Below are 22,835 nucleotides of genomic sequence, written 5' to 3'. Positions count from 1 at the left end.
TTTAAGAGAGAGTTTCTTGTAGGCTGGATTTACATGTGTACTTTCTGGGAGAATTTACATTTGCTTTTGAGGACGATGATATTGGAATGAGGTGGTGATCAGTACTAACCAAGACCATTTTATTTTATTTTATTTATTGGGGTGTAGTTGCTTTACAGTGTTGTGTTTCTGCTGTACAGAGAACTGAATCAGCTATATGTATACATATATCCCCTCTTTTCTGGATTTCCTTCCCATTTAGGTCACCACAGAGCACTGAGTAGAGTTCCCTGTGCTATACAGTAGGTTCTCATTAGTATCTGTTTTGTACATAGTAGTGTATATATGTCAACCCCAGTCTCCAAATTCATCCCACCACCACCCTTTCCCCCCTTGGTGCCCATACATTTGTTCTCTATGTCTGTGTCTCTATTTCTGCTTTGGAAATAGGTTCATCTGTACCATTTTTCTAGATTCCACATATATGCATTAATATACGCTATTTGTTTTTCTCTTTCTGACTTACTTCACTCTGTATGACAGTTTCTAGGTCCATCCACATCTCTGCAAATGGCACTGTTTCGTTCCTTTTTATGGCTGAGTAATATTCCATTGTATATATGTACCACATCCTCTTTATCCATTCCTCTGTTGATGGACACTTAGGTTGCTTCCATGTCCTGGCTATTGTAAATAGAGCTGCAATGAACATTTTGGTACATGACTCTTTTTGAATTATAGTTTTCTCAGGGTATATGCCCAGTAGTGAGATTGCTGGGTCATATGGTAGTTCTATTTTTAGTTTTTTAAGGAACATCCATACTGTTCTCCACAGTGGCTGTATCAATTTACTTTCCCACCAACAGTGCAAGAGGGTTCCCTTTTCTCCACACCCTCTCCAGCGTTTATTGTGTGTAGATTTTCTGATGATGGCCATTCTGACTGGTGTAAGGTAATACCTCATTGTAGTTTTGATTTGCATTTCTCTAATAATTAGTGATGTTGAGCATCTTTTCATGTGCCTCTTGGCCATCTGTTTGTCTTCTTTGGAGAAATGTCTATTTAGGTCTTCCACCCATTTTTTGATTAGGTTGTTTGTTTTTTTGATAGGGAGTATTCTAATTTCATTCTTTTACATGTAGCTGTCCAATTTTTCAAGCACCACTTATTGAAGAGGCTGTCTTTTCTCCATTGTATATTCTTGCCTCCTTTGTCATAGACTAGGTGACCATACGTGTGTGGGTTTATCTGTGGGCTTTCTATCCTGTTCCATTGATCTATGTTTCTCTTTTTGTGCCAGTACCATACTGTCTTGATTACTGTAGCTTTGTAGTATAGTCTGAAGTCCAGGAGCCTGATTCCTCCAGCTCCATTTTTCTTTCTCAAGATCATCAAGACCATTTTAAACTACATTTTCCATTGTCCGTGTTGTGCGAATTGTGTCCTGAACTCTCATGAGTCCCATTGTTAGGAATTCTGAAGGAGAATTCTAGCCCCATCCTTAACCCATAGCCAAGCTGAGATAGGCAAGTTTCCTTATTATTTCCCTGCATGAAGCTGAGTTGGTTTGGTTTGTTGATATCAGCCCGTTTTATTTTTTTAAATAAACTTTACAGCAGCTTTAGATTCACAGCAAAACTGATCAGAAAATACGGATCTCTCATGTGCCCCCTGCCCACCACATGCACAGCTTTCCACACTATCAGCATTCCCCGCCAGAGTGGTGTATTTATTTCAATCAGTGAACCTACATTGACACATCATTATCACCTAAAGTCCATAGTTTACATTAGAGTTCACTCTTGATGTTGTACATTCTATGGGTTTGGACAAATGTATGACATGTATCCACCATTGTAGTTTTATAGAGAATATGATAATTCCACTGCCCTAAAAACCTTCTGTGCTTTGCCTATTCATTGCTCCCTCCTCCATACCCAGAAACCACTAATATTTTTACTATCTACATTTTTTGGCCTTTTCCAGAAGCTAAGTGTTTTGTTTCTTTTCCTAGTTTACTTTTTCTCTGAGGGTTTTGCTTAGGGTCTTGGCATTATGAGGGGATCTGATCCTCTTCCACATCTTGCAGTCTATACACTTTATCCATTGTCTCCTGCTCTTATAGCCTACTAAAATGGAAAGTTGTAAACCACCAGAAACCAACAGGTCCTTTTTGGACATCCATCAATTTCCTCTGTGAATTTATGCTTTCTCAAATTTTTTGTCTCTATGGAAACTTCCTTGCCAGTTCAGTTGTGCATATAACATTTTTTTAAATGTTATTTTTACTTGAATGTAGAATTTTTAGGTGTTGTGTAGTGGGAAGCTTTGTCAAAATATCTGGCTCTATATATTGTTGCATATGGAAGTCCCTTAATTCAATGCTTGACAGATATTTATTTAGCGTTGATTTTGTGCCAGGCTGTTACTAGGCCCTTGGTAAACCAAGAATATAATATAGTGTGTTAAGTCCAAGGATGAAGGTATGTATAGGATTCTGTGGCATCTCAGAGGGAGCTGCCTCTCTCAGCCTGAGGATAAGAAGTTGTTGTTGTAGAAGGAAACCAGGAAGTGATACTTAAGCTTTAAGGACTCAGCCAGGTGAATACAGGGAGGCCATGTTGGATAATGTAAACCAGAGCAGCAAAGCACTGAGGGAATGGCAGCTATTCTGATATAAGGTGTGGGGTGGATGGAGAGAAGAGGGGAGATCTGAGGCTATGGAACAGGTAAAGCTAGGTCAGCTCCCTTCAGAAACCTGCTGAGGTATTTGTTGTATTGTCACACCATATAGAAGAGAGAAAGCAGACTGACCCCACAGCAAAACTGAGGACACTCAGGGGGAGAAACAGTTTCAGCGGCCCTTTTCCTTCACTCCTTTTTCAGATTCAGCCTTAAAGGAGACCAAATAAGAAGGGAGGTGACTTCTGTCCAAAACTTATCCTCCAGTTTTGAATTGTCTGTCATTCTGCCTGTAATTCTATCGTTAGAATAAAAGCTTGATTTATGGTCACAATACCTATCTTCCCCCTTTAAATTGTGAGCATCGTAAAGGCAGGGAGAATATCTGACCTTTCACTCTAGCCTAGTGCTCAGCTAGTGTCTCCGTGTTTTGTGAACACATGGAAATTAATAGCTATTGGGAGTGATTAATTAGAAAGCATTGTGATTCATCCAAACCTGACTGTAGATAGCTTGAATCAGTTTGCTCTCGTCATCCCTCTTCCCTAGTACAGCCCACGGAAGGAAATGGAAGTTTTAGGGGAAAAGGAGAGGAAAATCAACTTGGAAGCCAAGGGCTCTTCAGGATGAGACTGGGGCTCAGGGGAAGTGCTTCAGGCTTCAGAGGACAACCTGAAAATACTGGGTTTTAGGGGTCAGGAAATATATTTCTCTAATTCTTTTTTTGGTTTCTTAAAATATGTCCATAGTCCAAGATCAACAAACTAAGAAGCATGAGCACACATAAACAAAGCTGAGTGTTGTCATCCATCAAACTTATAACCCAAGAAATTTAGCACAGGATAGTATTTGATTAGACTCATATGTTAAGACATTCATTTAAGTCCCTTTAATTAAAATTATGTTAAAACAACTAAATAAAGTAGTGCTAGAGGCAGCAAGGCAATGGGGAAGGCAAAGCTAGATGAAACAAGCACTGTCTCAGGCTCCTCTGAAGCCCCCAGGAGCTGTATAATGCTCCCCTCCATGGTGTTGGTAATATTAATAATACCTGACATTTATTGAGTGCTTACTATGTGCCAATACTGATTTAAACGTTTTACTGGTACTCATTTCTGTCCCATTTGCCTACAGAGCCACCATATGACAGTGCCAGTCCCCTTTATGCCAGGGTGAATATTGAGATCCTCCAGAGGGATAGACTTTTGGGGGGTTTTTTTAGGAACTGACGCATTTCACTGTGTTCTGAAAAGAGTGCCCAGCTGTCCAATTTATAGCTGCCAATTTGGAAGCTGGTAAGAAAAGCATTAAAGGAGCAGTGATGGACCCATCCTCTCGTGCAGGGTAAAGAGGAGGTTTGGGATGTGAAAAGAGAAGGCAGAGGTATGATTTGTGACAGCATGTAGGTCCTGGGCTCCTAGGAATGGAGAAAATAAGGAAATTTAGAAAGGGAACTGGGGAAAGATAGCAAACAATTTCTAGGTCCCACTTGACCACAGTAAACGGAAGGGTGGACTCTTTCTCTGGTTATGTAAGGGAAGCTTTTACTCTACCCTACAGCAAACCTATGGGGGAGGGGGTCTCCCTTCTACCCAGGACCACTGCCTGACACCAATTGAGTTGAAACTCCCCACCCTGCTTGTTTTACTTTCTGCTTTGTTCTGATTCCATGGCTACCCAATTTTTCTAAGATAATCCCACTTTCAATGATTTCCCTGGTGTTGCCATAAGTATCCTCAAATTTATCAAGCATGAATTCTAACATTTGCTGTGGAAAGTATTGTCACCATACCCATGATGAAGCTTCCAGCCACTTGAGAATACTTCATTTAAAAGGTCAGTTTATGTCGTAAATCATGAACGTGGGTGTCTGGAATAGGAATTCTGATCTAGAAGTTGGAAAGAGACAAGGGAAGGAAGAGAACGTCATTAAGTCTTGATCGTTTTATCCATGGTAATCTTACTCTTTCCCCTCACTCCACAGTCTACAAGGAAAGATTCAGCTAATCTTCACTGGTACCATGTACAGTCTGAGGACATCTGATTTCCTCTCTTTGGAAACCTGTCTCTTGCCAGGATGACTTGTATTTGTGGTCAGGGTTAGAATCTACCATCCAAAGAGGAATCTGGCTGAGAGGAGGCGCTATTCCATTCCACTGATTGGAGAATAGATGTCTTTCTCCTCTACCCATTGACCTGGAACCTTCTCCAAGTTGGGAAGCAGCTTCACTCCTAATATAAACTTCAGTGAACTGACTGGATAATAATTCAAATAGCAGCCTGATGTCAGCTTTGTAGGAAGTAACTCGGGAACCTTAAATTGCTTGCTTCAAAAAACTTACCTATCGAGTGCCCAGAAGTATTTCAAGAACTCAAGGACAGAGGTATTTCAAGAGGTGTTCATGGTACTGTATTACATGCCTCCAAAAAAGAGCATTGATTAGATACAGTGCCAGGAAAACAGACAGCTGTCAGGATTCAGTGACAGCCGAAAAGAAGTTAAGCTTGCAGGCAACACTAGGCAGTTTGTTATAGACAGGGATGGAGAAGAGGAGAAGAGAATACTATGGTCTTCTCTGAATTGTCTAACATGGTACAGGTTTCTCCCCTATCTGAAAGTAGAGCATGCCTATGAAACCTTTTCTAAGTTGAAATGGCATAAAACAAAGAAACAATTACCTTAGGATGCATCTTGCTAAGAGATGCACAGAATAAATGGAGTTAAAGCACAGATGCTCATAGACACCGTTCAAATGTAGGCTTGATGCTGAGATGCAGAGTGTAGTTCCTGGGGAAGGAGCTTGGTGGCGCCACTTTCCCTGCTTGGGGTGGGTGTCTAGGCCTGCTGCAAAATAAACACTGAACACTATTTTGCTTTTCACCTCATTTTGTAAAAGCAAAAATCCTCTTCGGATTTCTTTTGCTTGGCAAAAGCAGGTACTAATGTAAGGTCTTTCGTAAAAGCAAAATGGCGTAAAGCGAACTTTGGAAAAGCAGGGGATTACTGTATTTATCTTTGAATTGCTCTGGGTGGTATCTTTTTCCAGTTTTCTTTAAGCAGGGCATAAGCACCGGAAGACAACTTCAGCCTCCGTATTTGCTCCTTTGTCATATATCAAGCTTTATTACCTTTCCCACTTATAAATAGAAACATAATGAATTTGTTATGCAGCAGGTCCCAGCAGTAGTAACAGCTTAAGTATTTACATGCTAAAATATTTCCCTTATATGAGTCCTTCCTCTAACCTGACTGTCCACCACAAATATTTTGGTAAATACAGTCTGAAAACAAACAAAAAAACCCTGTAGACTTGAATGCTTTTAAAATGAAATTGTATGCCATGCTCCAAAAAGGATTACAAATTACCACTTCAAATATGTTAATTTGGGGAGGGAGAGAACATTGATTTTAGACAATAATAAAAAATAGTAAAAAGTCAGAAATGCTGATTTAAGAAAAGATACTGCTAAATTGGAGCTAATTCAGAGAAAGGGACTAAAAACAATAAAAGCCCTCAGGGAATGAATATTTTCAAAATGGAGAGAATTTTAAGAGTCTAATATGACAAACAACAACCAGTCTTACAAATCCCTCAAGGGAATTGGAGTCCAAAAGTCTGCATTGTTCAAAGGAGAAAAAAGAAACACACTGAAATAAAAGCTACCCAAACGGGGGAGAAAAAAAACGAACTTTTAAAATGAAATGTTTTAAATGTTTTTACTTAGATCAGCTGTCAAATGCCTGGAGACATTAAAAACTAGCCAAGCAGAGCATTTGTTTTCAGATAACAAGCTCTAATCAAGTAAGTAGGGTGGGGTTAATGATTTATTGTGTGATATATTTTGAGTCTCTTATGTCTGGACCTGGATAAACACATTTGGACTGGTTTAGAGCTCTTTAATATACCTGTAACCAGCATTCACTTAGTGGGCCCAGAGTAGGGCACACCCAAAGCTTGAATAAACTTAAGCGTTCCATATTATTTTACAGGGTCACAAATCTGTAAAGATGTTATTTTATAGGGCCTGACCCTGATCCATAGTAAGGCGTTAAAATGGTTAATGGTTCATTTTCATAGGCACTTACTTTCCAGAAGTATTGATGGTTTGGAAGGAAAATAAAGAAAATCTGTAAATCTTTTATACCAGGAGAAAAAAGGAACAAAACAAAGGACTCTTAAATATGTCTTATATATTATACATGAAAATATAGTGTCCCAAGAAAGTCTGTTCGTATTTTCAAATAGGAGGAAGAATGAGACAAGAGTGACCTTCACCTGCGGTGACACCACCTTCTTCCAAAATCGACCCGATTTTCTGTTCTTTGCACTGATAGCGATGTGTTTGAGATTTAAATATTATGTTCTTGAAATATAATAGAATTGTCTCCATATAGACTGTCTAGACAGGGCAGGGACTATGTTTAATTTCATTTTTCATAGCAGCTAGCAGTCTTGCACAAATAAATACTTTTGAGATGATGATGTTGATGTTAGTATAAGCAGGTGGCCAAAATTCGGGTCTAAAGCTTGATACCTTAACATTAGTGCTTTATAGTGCATGCATATAACAGTGAATGTTATATAAAATTTACAACTGTCTATTTATGGAACAATAAATTATTTCAGCACATTTTATGTTTCTTAATATTGCCCTGTTAAGTTTGTTTACATGCTGGAGGAAACATCAATCTGCCTATTCAGAAAGTAGGCAAGAATCCCTACTCAATTTCTGAAATAAAAAGTATTCTTGTAAATCTGTATTTCAAAAAAAGAAGAAAAAATAGATATTTCATCAAGATTTTCTAAGATTCCTTGATTAGGAAACTATCAAGATTTGGATTCCCTGCAAGATTTTAAGAATAGGAGTTTCTACAATGAAAGACGTGACTTCTGTTTTATGTATTTGATGTGTTAGTCATTCATTCTCAAAAAAATTTCTTTTGCGTACTGGTATATAATAGCTTGCGAGCCAAACAGTCAAAGATCCCCATCCTCCTGGAGCTTATGCTTTAGTGGAAGGACACAGACAAAAAATAAGCATAATAAATAAGTAAATTATGCAGTGTACTTGAAGGTCATTAAGTGTGAAGGAAAAAAGGAAAAGTTGAGAGGATAAAAAGGAATCAGTAGTGGGAATTGCAATTTTGCATAGAAAAGTCAAGGTAGGTCTCATTGGGAAGGTGATATTTGAGCAAGACTTGATAGAGGTTGAGGTTAATTAGCCACCTGAAATCTGGGCAAAGAGAATTCTAGGCAGAAGGGATGGATAACGCATGTGTCCTAAAGTAAGTGTATTCCTGGAGTGTTCAAGGTGTAGTGGGAATCCAGTGTGGCTGGAGCCAAGGGCATAAGGAAGACAGAAGGAGGTGATGGGGCCACATCTTGACCTCTGTCTGTGATGAGGGTTTTGGCTTTTAATCTGAGTGAAGTGAGGAGCCACGGCAGAGTTGTAGCTGAAATGTGACACAATCTGCTTTCTGCTTTAATAAGGTCATTCTGGCTGCTCTGACAGAAGTCTCTTGGAAAGCAAAGGTAGAAGAAGGAAGATCAGTTAGGAGACTCTTGTAATAATGCAGGCAAGACATGATGGTGGCTTGGCCGAGTTTGTGGTCAGATTCTGTATAATTTTATGCATAGAACCAGCATTTCCTGATGGATTGGATGTGAAAGTCAAGGATCATTCCAAGGCAGTGGTTCTCAAAGTGTGGTCACCAAACCAGCAATACCAACATCACTGGGGAACCTGTTAAAAATGCAAATTGCTTTACCCCCCCCCCCCAAATCTACTGAATCAGAAACTCTGGAGTAGAGGTCCCCAAACTTTTTGGCACCAGGGACCAGTTTCGTGGAAGACAATTTTTCCATGGGGGTTGGGGGGCAGAGGGATATGGTTCAGGCTGTAATGCGAGTGATGGGGAATGGCAGATGAAGCTTCGCTCGCTCACCCACTACTCACCTCCTGCTGTGTGGCACGTTTCCCCTGCTCTGGAGGATGGGGCCCTAATAATCCGGTATTTTGATCAAGCCCTCTGGGTGATTCTGATGCACACTCAAGTGTAAGAACAGCTGTTTTAAGATTTGGGGCCTGAAAAGGATGGAATTGGCATTGACTGGGATGGTAAAGGCTTCAGAGGAAACAAATTCTCGGGGGGAAAGACGGAATTGGGAATTCAAGTTTGGACATGATGAGTTTGTGATATCTTAGACATCCAGATGTTGAGGAAGCAGTTGTATATATGAGACTGGAGTTCAGGAGAAGGGAGTCTGAGTTGGAAATAGAAATTGAAACATTAATTATGTTTCTGAGAACAAAATATCGTATTAGATTGGATTGCATCAGTGGATAATTACTGTTTAGTAGTCTCAGCTCAACTTCAAATAAAAGAGGCAGAAAGCCAAGTAGTAAAGCCAAAATATATAAAAGAGGTGTCTACTTATGTGCTGAGATTTGAGAACTTTAGGGTGCATTTTCTTCAGAGCTTCCATCTACTTATTCTGCAGGAATCTTTTATGGTGATCTTTTCCCATTTTACCATCAGACCATTGAGGGTTCCTAATATTCTGAGGGTAAAAGCACTAATAAAATTTTCTAAAGTCATCAAGTAGCTGATAAATTTCCATATATGTTTTCATCATGGAGTCGCAATCTCAAATTTCTGGAGGATAGACTAGACACCTTATTAAGCAATTATAATTTTGTTTTCTTGCACAGTAATTTTTATGGAGGGTGGGTGATTTAGGACAGGATGGAGGGGAGACACGGAATTTGGAGGAACAGTTACGAGATAAGGAAATGCAGTGAGAAGGATAGATTTCTTCAGTTACTGCAGTCCAAGTGGTCACCTAAATATAATTTCCAGTATTTTCTTGATACTATCAGGTATTAATATTGACTTTATAAATAAGACCAAAGAATCAGAATATGGCATCTCTACCATGGCACTCATATAATAATTTCATTGAAACAGCAAAATTAGGAGAAAAGGCCAACTACCGAATACTTAAGGATAGAGGTAGAGCAGAAGGGTATCCCTCAGGGAGGAAAATGTCATCTTGAAAAAGAGAAAAAGTTACATTTCTCCTGACCCTGAATCTATATTTTTTCAGAACCATTTTAAAAGCCTTTCTGATGCTACCACCCTTAGCTGCTGAGATTATAATCTTCTACATTTCACCCAGTGAGTAAACTCTGGGAAGCTTGACCCTCTTTTGTCCCACAATGTAATCTGATCCACCTGTCATCATCAGGGGACATCTGGGATCCATCTTATCTTTCCCACTGGCTAGTTAATTAACCAGAAAATGTTTTGAATTGGATTCATTTATGGCAGAACTCCACGGACTTTATGAATTATAATGGGAGTACATTAAAGGTCAGCTTTTATTTTTGTGCTTTTAAAGAAGAAAACTCTGACACGGTTAGGATTGAGTGCTTTAAAATTGGAGAGAAAAAGTATTATATTGTATTAAATGGCTAAATGCAGTAATTCATGGGATCATCTGACTATGTTAAATAAAATATTTTTTTTTCAGAGTGAGGAAGCCCTAGCTCAGTAGCCTGACACAAAGTTGTCAATCGTCAGGCATTACAGTTAGCTGGAAATAGACAGAAGGCCAAGAAATGCATTCCTTTGCTCTCTCTTGCTCTGTTTCTACTGGACAGTGTTTCTGGCTGAAAGCTGGGGGTCTTTAGTCCAGAGCATCTTTCCCACACCATTATTTTTTGCCAGGTTCTTGGTGGGGGATGTGTCTAGTTCAGATAGCTATGAGAATTTTCAGCAATTTTATTTGTCTTCATCATTAGTACCTATGAGATATTTCAAAGATGATGCCCAGGATAGGATGTTAAATATTTTTCAAAGCAGTTAGGTTTATCAGTTTCTAAATCTAACTTTTAGGAGGATCAAGAACTATAGTGGTTTCATGCATCAAATTATAATTCAAAACTAAAAACTTTGTACATGATGAATCTGTATACAAGAGTTATTGTAATTATTATTATGATACTTGTGGGACAAGAAACTATGATGACTTTGCTTGAGTTTCCACTCCTGCAGCTGGGTGATTCCAGATGCATCAGGAGTTCAGTGAGTGTCTTGAACTATGCTTGAGATGTTTTGGGTTCAACAAAAGAAGCGTTTGCCAAATCCTTCTTCCCTTAATTTTTAAACATGTGTATTTCAAGGGAAATTTGATTCATATGTTTCTGATTCATTTACACTTAAATCATGAAAATGTTATTTTGTAAGAGCGATTTGATGTCCAAGAAGCTTTCTGAACCTGTTTTATAAGCCTTCTTAAGTCGTTTTTCTTAAAACAGGAAGTTGCATTTTGCCAAGTACAAATAAACTCAAACATTAAGAAGGTTCAAGTTCAGTTTCCAACTCTGAACTCCAGGTTTTAAGTGCATTCTCAATTTAGCAAAATATATATTCCCACCCCTACAGAAGTAGGGGCAGGAGGAAAGACCATAGTGATAAAAGTGAGTAAAGGTGTTCGCAAGCATTATTATTCTCAGAGACATTTCTCCGGTTGTGAAAGTTTATAAAAACCTATAGCAGGTGTTCTCAGAGCTAGTAGATATAGGTGAATGGCAAACAGGAACATCTGTCTGCCTGTTGATTCTCTGTGATGTGTTTAGATATGTCTACTTTTTTGTCACTGAAAAGAAACCCAAAAAGTCTTAATAGTTTAGCTTCACTTTTCAGTAATTTTACTTTTGACTGACTTTCAGTCTTATTTATTTTAGTAAAGGTGGGAAGACTCAACACATTTTGTTGAACAGCGGGGACTCATAAGAGATTCTGTAGGAGTTTTATGTCTGTACTAAGATGATGTAACATCAGTTTTAAAATGTAATTGACACTCCTTTCTTGCAATTGGATAAATACAGAAAAGTATTTCAGGTTCATACTCAGAGGTCTCTTAATTATATATGATCCTTCTTACTTAATGCAGAGGTGATTCAACCTGACCCTGAAATTCCCTTATAGCTGATTCACTTTTATTTATAGAAAAAGAAGGTAAAAGTAATTATGAGGGAAGTGTGGGACCATTCTAAACAGTTTGCTCAGTATTCTGCTTTATTGAGTCCACTTCAGCATTTCTTCTGTACTGCTGACTCTTGGAATGACAGGTATTATGCAACTGAAAATACTTGATTTAAAAATTATTAATTAAACTATCAGTTCAACTGTGGAAGCCCCCATGCAGTGGCCACCAGGGAAACATGTTAATCATATAAAGCTGGTTTTATTAAACTTGCTAAACAAGGGGAAGAAGCACCGTGACAGCCTGTAGTTTCTCAGATGGGGAAATTGAGGGAAGAAGACTTGTAGATTTTGGGGCTGTAGTTAATCACAGGGTTATTTCAGGACAGAAGCTAGTAAATGAGGTCTAGTTGGAGAGTGGTAGGATTTGTAAACTGGGCAAGTTGTGGTCTTGCCTTTGGAACATAAGTTCATGAATAATTAACGTTAAGTTTGTTTGTGTTCTTACCTTGGAACACATCGTCTGAACGGAGATGGGGTTAAACATTTGAGTTCAGATAGTTTGTGTTGCATCATACACTTTACCTGTTCTGTGATTTATAGCATAGGTTTGCAGACTGTGAGTTTTATTTTATTTCTTATAACAAACAACTAACTATCACAACAAAGTGGAACACACACTTATTGACTGGTTTAATGATCTTTAAATTTTTTTCAGACAGTATTCAAAATCACTTAAGCCTTGTTGGGTACCCATGTATACTTTATTTATTTAAAGAATAAATAAAATTTATTCTTTTCCTTTAGTATTACATTTTATTCACTCTGAGAACATATATGATACTAACAATAAAATGCCTTTCAGAATTTATATTGTTTTTTGTTTTTGTTTTTTTTGCGGTATGCGGGCCTCTCACTGTTGTGGCCTCTCCCGTTGCGGAGCACAGGCTGCGGACGCTCAGGCTCAGCGGCCATAGGCTCACGGGCCCAGCCGCTCTGCGGCATGTGGGATCCTCCCGGACCGGGGCACGAACCCGCGTCCCCTGCACCGGCAGATGAACTCTCAACCACTGTGCCACCAGGGAAGCCCGAGAATTTATATTGTATTTTGAGCTAGTTTAATTTCAACTGAAATAAGTAATTGTTTACACCCATTTTGCCTAGGAAGAATTAATGCTTTCTGAAATATTAAAGGCTTATATGCTACTTAATAGTAACACTGAAATTTGAGGAAAGAGTCAGGATTTCATTTTATAAAATAGCATAATGTTATTCTCACAATGTTTATTTAAATGTAAATAGATTTTCAGAGGAAGAAACCTTGTAAAAGAGAACTCTTAAAAGTGATAATGTAGTAATCAGGAACTGCTAAAAGGCTACATGAAAATTCATTATTTAAGATAAAAAATTTTAATGAAAGTCTTCCCTGTCATTAATATCCATCCTTGTAGATGGATATTCTACAATCTTCCATAATAAATCCTAATCTGAATGCATGTACAATAAAATAGACCTACTTATCAAACAGCTTCTCCGAGGGAGAGGTGATATTTGTCTTTTTTAAATTAAATCATAATTGTTTTCACTATAGTTTATCATTTATTAGATAATAGCCATGGTTAGTTATGGTTTTACATTTTAAAATTCCATTTATAAAATATACATGTAGGGCTTCCCTGGTGGCGCAGTGGTTCAGAGTCCGCCTGCCGATGCAGGGGACACGGGTTCGTTCCCCAGTCCGGGAAGATCCCACATGCCGCGGAGCGGCTGGGCCCGTGAGCCATGGCCGCTGAGCCTGCGCGTCCGGAGCCTGTGCTCCGCAATGGGAGAGGCCACGGCAGCGAGAGGCCCGCGTACAGCAATGTATATGTGTATATATATATATATATATATATATATATATATATATATACACACACACACACACGTAAAACATTCTTGTTTTCTGCTGGTCTCATACGGTGTGATTTCAAATTCAAATTCAGAGACTTTCCTAATTCTCCAACAACACTTTCTCTTCAGTGGCTTCATTAAATAATCACAATAATAGCTACCATGTACTGTCTTCCTTGTGCCAGTATATGGCCAACAAAAGCTCATGAAATTCTGACTATGACCTTGAGAGCTGAGTATTATCATTGCCTCTGTTCTAAACACAAGGAAACGTAGGCCCATAGAGACCCACCATATTGCATCCAACTCCCACCTGAGGAGGGAGTCCAAGACATTCAGCCATGCTGCCTGAAGCCAAAGAAATTCAGGTGTAAATGCTGTTTTCTCTATTTTGGTCTCCCTGTTTAATTCTGGATACTGTGTAGCCTAAGTATACTGCTTTAGAAAAAAACTCACAAACAACCCCACAAAAAAGTTTTGAACAAAATCATCATAACTTTTTGCTCCTAGTTGCTAAAATAACATTTTGTCATAGCTTTTGGTATCAGAACTGAAAATGACAGTGATACTTTTAACTAACCCTGTGACTATACTCAGTTCTACTTAAATTACAAGGAAACAAAAATATTACAATGTGGAGGAACTCCATGGACAAATAAACATCTTTGAGAAAATACATTTCAAGGTGGTTACTTTCCCAACTAGTATCCATCAGATCTATTTCAAGCTGGTTTCTTTCCCATTTCACTTCTATCAGAAAATATATTTCAAGGTGATGGCTTTTCTCAAATCTCTACCTTCTGAGGGCCAAATAATCATATAACCTTTCAGATGCTATGGGAGGGTCCATCTGTAACGACAGAACATTTGCTTTGTTTCCTAAGACCTGGAGCACATAGCTGCTCTAGTTTTCTGTTTGAGGCTGTTCTCCTAACCTGTGCTTCTCCCTTCCCTCTTTTTCTTCTCCAGGATTGCCCACCAGAAGCAGGTGATTTCCGAGCGCAGCAGTGCTCGGCTCATAATGACGTCAAGCACCATGGCCAGTTTTATGAATGGCTTCCTGTGTCTAACGACCCCGACAACCCATGTTCCCTCAAGTGCCAGGCCAAAGGAACAGCCCTAGTTGTTGAACTTGCACCTAAAGTCTTAGATGGGACTCGCTGCTACACAGAATCTTTGGATATGTGCATCAGTGGTTTGTGCCAAGTAAGTGCTGGCTTCTTTTCATTCTATTTTTCCAGAGGGTTTTGTGTCAGTAGCTGTTGTGTAGTCCTGCTATCTGAATCAGTGTTACTTTTTCTGGAGTTTACAAATGATGACCTATTTGAAAATTGAGGTTCAGCTTCAGTTAAAGCTACAAGAGCTGTATTACATGTTAAGGAAAAGTGGACTAGAGTTTCTTCTTCCTTTGAGTCTCACTTCAATATAGAAGAACGAAAATTCTTCAACATTGTGTATCACTTTTGTACTAGGCTCTGAAATTACCTCTACCTTGGTTGTCCCTGAAATAATGTGGGATGTGTGTGTGTGTTTATCTGTATTCAGAGGCATCAACTTTCATTTACTTAGAGCTTCATAATCGCTCAGGTGAGACTGGCTCTAAAATCTCCACGTACACTGTACGAGAACTTGTTGCTTCTCTATCTACAGTTATGCTAAAAATTTAGACAAATTGTAGGAAAAGCCTTGGCAGTGTCAACTAGGTCGAATTCAGCCAGGTAAATCTTTAACAGGGAGAGCAAAGAGATTTGATTTCTGGTATCAGTTTTTCAACGTCTACTTTAGGTGGGGAGTTAGTAAGGTGAGGGAGAGTTCATATGTTTGCCATCTTGAGTTCAAAGTCTAGGCTTTGGGTTAGGATGGCCAGCCTAGTTTTTGGAGCAAGCAGTTGCTACAGCTTCCTCTGTGCTGTACTTGACGATTATACTTTTAAATTTCACGTAGTAGACAATTTGAGAATCTTTGCCTCTCCCAAGAAGACATTGGTTGAAATTTTTCTCTCTTCAGAATTTCTGATATCACAACTAGCCATATAAGAATAAACCTAAAATGTCTTTCAGTAATCTGTTGTTTCAAATTCACATGTTTATTTAAAAGCTAAATCTGTTTTCAGATGTAAAAGGAATAGCTGTAGTGTGAATGACTACGAGAGGTCTGAGACGTCCTACAAGGTTCTGTGTAGATGAGAGAGAGACAGACATACTAAACATTCATGAGGTCTAGTCATGAGACAAATAAGTTGTGACAAGTCCAAGCACTTCTTGGCTAGGAGGATGGAGTGATGTTTACATATCAGTAACTATTTTACTATTTTAAAGCTAGGAAAGGCCTAAGAGGTGATCTAATCAACATCCTAAAAAGCAGTATATTTGAACCGTTTGTGATACTTGGTATTTGCTTCCTTCTCTAGAACTCTCAGTGGTGTTGAGATGTAATTTTGGAATCTACAAAGGCTATGGGAATGACAGAGAATTGTAAAGCAAATATATACAGAAAGGGACTATGTTGTAGGGAATGGCAAATAAACATAATAATAATTTCTTATGTATGTGTAGTGTTTGAACAAAGAAAGACAGGGGCTTCCCTGGTGGCGCAGTGGTTGAGAGTCCGCCTGCCGATGCAGGGGACACGGGTTCGTGCCCCGGTCCGGGAAGATCCCACATGCCGCGGAGCAGCTGGGCCCGTGAGCCATGGCTGCTGAGCCTGCGCGTCTGGAGCCTGTGCTCCGCCACGGGAGAGGCCACAACAGTGAGAGGCCCATGTACCGCAAAAAAAAAAAAAAAAAAAAAAGACAGATTTCCATTTTGTAAATGAGAAAAAACCAGGGACCAGAAAAATTGTGTGATTTTCTGAAAGTTATATGGTTGGTCATGGAAGAAATGGGATTAAATTTCAGGTTCCCTGATATCTAGTCCAGAGTCGTGGGTACTATATTATACTGATGAATGAACCAAAATAAACAAGATTGGCCTGCAAATTAGGTTTCATTTGTTTCTGCTGCATGGGAATTCAGTGTGGCCTCTTTTTTTCCTAAACTAACCCCGCCAAATGGCTTCATGTACCTTGGCAACTGAAGCAAGAATAATCATGCCTCCTCAACTTAGATTCTTATAAGTGTGACCTGTTAGATTTGGGGACAAATGTAAATTAGAGAATATCTGAATAGAGTGGTGACGTACATAGAAATTGTAATTAGTTACTATTCTTTTCTTCATTTATTTGTCTTGTTAGAGGCAATAGTAAGGTAAAGGGATGGAAGAGTTCAGATTGCATTTAGATTCTAACAAGTAGTTTGGCCAGAGAGCAGGATGCCCCCCAGGTACTCAGTAAGGAGAGAGAGAGAGATTTTGGGAGAAAATCATGGTGTCTTGAAATGGCAGACAAGACCATGATCAGCAGTGGGTGGCCAAGAAAGAGTTTTAGCGGAGAATAGACAGAACCCTAGCTCTGCTTTAGAAAGATGAATATAGCTGCAGTTACAGGATGCTTGAAGTGGAGCGAGGACCACTTTCAGGACCCTGGAGGCAAAGAGACCAGCTGAAAAGGAGGCTCTTAGAGCAGCCAAAGTGAGGAGAAGCATGAACCTTGGGCCAGGCCAGTGACAGCGGGAACAGAAAGGAAACAATGTCTAAAACCAAGAAGGAGTTTTCATTTTGACTATAACCAGAGCAGGGGAATAGTTGTTAAAAAAAAAAAAAAAAAATCAAATCCCTCATGCTCAGGGAATCAAAAACTACCACTTAATACGAATTTGTAAGTGATATCATTTTTAGATTCTTGCTACCATTACCATAATGGCCTTTTTTTATGATTAAAAACTACTTGACTTTTAAAAAGGAGGGAAGGAGCAGAAAGAGAGCAATGTGAGAGAAAGACAGCAAGGTGAGAGAGGAATATGATAGAAGTTTTCCCAAATGGATAACAATCCTAAAGATTTACTTGGCTTTGCCAGTAATACGTTTGACATTATCAAAACAATTAAAAAAAATTTCTTATCCACAAAAAAATGATAGCGGAATAACGATGGAATACTTAAATGCAGTATATACTTTTTCAGAAGAACAAGAGTGAGGTTAGTCAACAAAAGAAAAGCACTCACTGCTACCCTGAAAGAGTGGACATACATAAATTCCATCCTACTTAGAAAAAAGTTCCTTTATTTAGGTTGCATCTGTATATCGGTGATTAGCATTTGTGGTCTTTGGTAAGAAACATTAAGAAGTCATATGTTCATAATCTTAAAAACACTGTCAAAAATCTTAACGCTAGCTTAAATGTACAGTTTTTATAAAGAGCTTCTCCTGACTTCCTGAAAAAAGTCATCTCCTCTGCCCCATTTTCCCTTCTCTTCCATTTCTACCCCATTTTGGGGGAATTCTCAGCTCTTTTACTGGCTTCATTGTTGTCTTATTATCACTTTTTGTTGGTAAGCTGCTTCGAATAATTTTGATGCTAGACAGATATAAATTATAAACTGTAGAGATGCAAATGTCTAGCTTTGGACATAGTCTTACCTTGATAGGAAATGGCGGCATAACTAAGAGATTTGTCATTTTTAAATACCAGTTATTTCAGTTATGCCTGTTTAATACTCAACTAAAATCCACTTCCTCAAAACCATCTGAGGCTTTAACTCTTAAATAAAATTATGGAGACTTTGACTTCTAGAGTCAAAAGGTACCTTAGCAATTTACAACTATAACTATTTCACAGAGGAGGGAACTGGGACCTGCTGACAGTTCCAAAAGTCGTAAATGTGGGGGTTATCTGTAGTGAATTTGCTTCAGGAAAATTCTAGGATCATTGCTACTTATAAGAGATACCTTATTCAGTAATATTAGGCATCGTATTAGGCACTATATTCACTGTAATGGTAGTAGTAATAATAATAATAAAATATCCTCCATTTTTTAGTAACTACCATATCTAGGCACTTTACGTATATTTTTTAAAATATTTACAACTCTGCATATTAGGTGTCATTATCCTCATTACACAGATGAAGGACTGAGGCTCAGGTATATTATAGGACTCGCTCACAAGTACCCAGCTCTGACTCCAAAGCCCCTATTCTTCCTGGTGAGGCTAGCTGGACAGAGGCAGTGTGATGTTGAGTACTGGTCCCCAAACTTGACTGCCCTCCAGAATCCCTTGGAGAGCTCTTAAAAGATAGGACTCTTAGGCCCATCCTCCAGAAATTCAGGTTTATCCATTTGATGTTTTTCAAACACTCTCCCTATGACCCTAGTGTTTGGCCAGATTTATGAGCCACTCGCCAATTAGAAAGCAGATAGCATTTAAAGTCACAAGATACAGATTACAATCTGGATTTTCTTTAATGACCTGTGTAATCTTGATCGTTGCTTACCCTTCCTAAATTCTATTTTTACTCTGAAAAATAAGATTATCTCGCAGACTGCAGAGGACCAAGTGAGATCATTCATGTGAAATGCTTAATAAACTGTCAAGTGCTGTGGAAAAGTAGAGTACCCTGAACATTTTGAATTGCAAAATATATTAATGTAGTGGTTCCCTGTGTGGAACTTCATAACCCTGTAACAATTCAAAAAAGTTTATAGAATGAGATAAAGTAACCTACTTCTTATTCTGCTAAGAACATTCAAAAAGAAAAGGAGACCTTCTATCATGTACTTTCACCATCGTTTCATAAATGAAGTTTTAATAACAAGAAAGCAACAAGAACCTGATTACAGAATGAAGGAATGAAGGACAAACGTTTAATTGAATATTGTTTGCCTTATGAGAAAGCTACTACCCTGTACTTACTTTTCATTCTTTCTCCAGAGCACAGACATTGTTCCTAAGAGTGAAAGCACTACCTTTGAGATCTTCTAGTCCAGCCCTGAGAAATATTGCTGTGCTAGGTTATGCAATCTTCCCAGGATCTTCCAGCTAGTTAATGGCAGACTAGAGGTCAGAGAATGTCACTGTTTATCAGCATTTTTTAACTATGCCCCCTGTGTTATTTCTTCAGCCTCTCCCACAGGCCAAAACCTTGTCCAGCTTTAATTCTGTCATTTACACATGGAGACAATAGGTTTAGTGAATGTCTTTTCAAACCACATCCTCCCCTTGACATCCCCACTAGAATCTGAGCATTGTCCCCAAGAGGCAGCTGTGTTGATGTGTCTCCCCACCTTACATCTCAGACTGAGAGACACTGGGATTTTTCTTTGCTCTAGATCATTCTAGATGAAGTTGGGGATATAGCAGAGCCAGGAAGGCAATTTGTCATCCACGAAGAGTTAAGAGCGAATGCTCTGGAGTCATAATGCCTGGGTTTGAATCTAAGCACCACCACTCATTAATGTATGACTTTGAGCAAGTTCTTGAGGCTAAGTTTCCCTATCTGCAAAATGAGGATAATATCTGGAACTAACTGATAGGATTGCCGTGAGGGTTAAGTGATCAACTGCATTGAAGTGCTTACTGTGAGCTTGATCAGTACTAGCTTGTGGTAGGAGTAGTACTGAAATTATTTCTTTGACTTTTCCCTCTTTATGGCCTTTTCTGAACACATGGTTTAAAGTGGTTATACATGCTAAAGGGGATCCTGACTTCCCAGCGAATGAACAGACCTTCTGTTAATTTCCTATTGCACCGTTCTTTGCTAATAACTCCATGCTGCACCATTATCAACTCCTGATCCAGGGCAGTGAATTGCGTCCTGTACAGAGTTAATGAGCCATTGCAAATAGGATCAGCTCTATTAGTGCCGCTGTTATTCATTTATTTTCATTATCCAAATTACCCCATTTATATTTGTTATAAAGCACAAAGCCTGTTTCTGTTTTAAATATAAAAAAAGAGTAGCATAAATTTACAGATAGAACATGTGCTGCTGTTAAAAATAATTTTGAGGTTATTTTGAAGTCAAATACAGAAAAGTGTGTTTTATTTTCATAATTAATGAAATTCATCGGTTGTTACCTAACATACATACATCAAAAGACAAAGTGCAATTATAAGCCAGCTCTTTTTTAATGAATCTGCATATTTCTGTTACTGCACAGTGCTGTGTCAGAAAACAAGGCGTTTCGAAAATGAAAAGGTGAATTCCTTTCCAGTAATGCCTTATATAATGTTGCTGTAAAATGAATAATACAATAAAGAAATAAGCAATAAATTGGATCATGGAGTTCTGAGGTTTATACTGTGGTGACACTAGGATGAACCACAGCTCTAACAAAGAAGTTCTTTACGTTTTTAATAATTCCTATGGTGAGTAGTTTGAAATGAATTGAATGGAATGCTTACTTCTCCATCTCTGTCTGTGACCTAAGTCACTACTATCAAATGTCTACCAGGTATTCTAAAGGTAGTGATGTCAGAAACATGGACTTGGCGGTTTTTCCCTCTGTGTTTTGTAATCTAATTCCACATGGAAGCATGGCGTTGCTTCAGAGATTTAATGCATCATCTTTCTTTTTCTCCCCTTTGCGTGACACAGTAAAGATGAAATGAACTGCTTTATGGCCTACTAGTTGAATTTTAACAAATTACTTAGTTTCTGAACATTGTTTATCTGTTCTCCCGATAATCTGGTGGGTACTGAGCTTACAGAGTTAAATACCATCCCTCAGGAACAGTACCTTTGTAGGGCTATTGTGAAAAATTCAGTTTGTTCGTTTGTTTAATAAATATTTACTTAAGAATTAGCAGTGTGCTAGATCCTGGAAATACATGAATGGACAGGAAAAAAACACAGTCCCTGCCCTCCCTGAACTGGCACTCTAAGGGGAGATGAGCCAAGTGTAAAGGAAAGTATACTATTACCCCTATACTGTATTCACCTAACTGTGAACAGGAGTTTACAGTGAAAACAAGAGTTTCCTTTCTAAAATACAGATCTGACTTTATTTCTTATCTGCTTGAATCATTTCAATTGCATTCTATCACCATCAGGATAAAGAAAGCCCAAATTTCTTTACATGGTAACTTTCTTTACTGGGTGGCTTGAAACAAGAGAAAGTTATTCTCCCACAATTCTAGAGACTAAAAGTCCAAAATCAATGTATCATCAGAGTGATGCTTCCTCTGAGGCTCTGAGTATAATCTCTCTTTGCCTCTTCATAACTTCTAGTGGTGGCTGTCAGTCTATGCCTACATCTTCACGTGGCCTCCTCCCCTCTGGGTCTGTGTATGTCTCTGTCTTTACATGGCATTTTTCTCCCGACGTCCCTGTTTTCTCTTCTTATAAGGACACCAGTGATATTGGCTTCTGGCCAGTTCTAATTGAGTATGACCTCATCTTTTTTTTTTTTTTTAATTTATTTATTTTTGGCTGCGTTGGGTCTTCATTGCTACACACAGGCTTTCTTTACTTGCGTCGAGCAGGAGCTACTCTTTGTCGTAGTGTGTGGGCTTCTCATTGTGGTGACTTCTCTTGTTTTTTTTTTTTTTTAATTTATTTATTTTTGGCTGCATTGGGTCTTCATTGCTACACACAGGCTTTCTTTACTTGCGTCAAGCAGGAGCTACTCTTTGTCGTAGTGTGTGGGCTTCTCATTGTGGTGGCTTCTCTTGTTGCAGAGCACAGGCTCTAGGAGCACAGACTTCAGTAGTTGTGGCACGCGGGCTCAGTAGTTGTGGCTCTAGAGCACAGGCTCAGTAGTTGTGGTGCATGGGCTTAGCTGCTCCGTGGCATGTGGGATCTTCCCGAACCAGGGCTCGAATCTGCCTGCCAATGCTCGTGTCCCCTGCATTTGGCAGGCAGATTCTTAACCACTGTGCCACCAGGGAAGCCCGAGTATGACCTCATCTAAACTTGATTATATCTGCAAAGATCTATTTCCAAACAAGATCACACTCACAGGCACTGGGGGTTATAACTTCAACATATCTTTTTTGGGGGACACACTGCAACCCACAACAGCACACATCCCAGTTTATTTGTACATAGTACATATTCATATATGCATATACATACATACATACATACATGTCCATATATACATATAATTTTGAATAGTTTGTAGGAGCCAGAGTGGGAGAAATTTAGACTGTCATAAGTAGAAGGAATATTTGACCAAACATGGAATCAAGAAATGCTCAGAGGAAGAGATAGCTGGAAAGACCTAACTAGCACCTAGAATTGAAGAAGGAGAGTGAAGAAATAAAGGGCTAGAGAGGAATGTCAGGACCTGTGTCATGAGGAGCTACATAAGCTATATTAAGAAGCTTGGGGTTTGTAATATTGAGAGACAAAGAGTGCCAGTGAAGTAATTCAAGCAGATGCCAGATAAAGTGAGACATGTATTTTAGGAAG

The 22,835-nt window shown here is 38.8% G+C and overlaps 1 protein-coding gene across 8 annotated transcripts in view; it reads left to right on the top strand.

Annotated features, from left to right (window-relative positions):
• ADAMTSL1 (ADAMTS like 1) overlaps positions 1-22,835 on the top strand; it is a 472,773-nt gene that overhangs the window by 88,046 nt on the left and 361,892 nt on the right. For all 8 annotated transcript variants that reach the window (XR_016393555.1, XM_089913199.1, XM_089913195.1 and 5 more), the window contains exon 4: positions 14,516-14,752. Coding sequence is in view for 7 of the 8 variants with exons in the window: in XM_089913199.1 (XP_089769325.1) it covers positions 14,516-14,752 (237 nt within the window). In the remaining variant the exon portion in view is untranslated. The remainder of the gene's footprint in view (positions 1-14,515; positions 14,753-22,835) is intronic.

Source organism: Delphinapterus leucas, chromosome 6 (genome assembly GCF_059928025.1).
Source record: "Delphinapterus leucas isolate spDelLeu-1000000601 "Yukka" chromosome 6, BTC_Dleu_Yukka2, whole genome shotgun sequence".
Lineage (NCBI taxonomy): Eukaryota > Metazoa > Chordata > Mammalia > Artiodactyla > Monodontidae > Delphinapterus > Delphinapterus leucas.
This window is presented reverse-complemented; position numbering and strand designations above follow the sequence as displayed.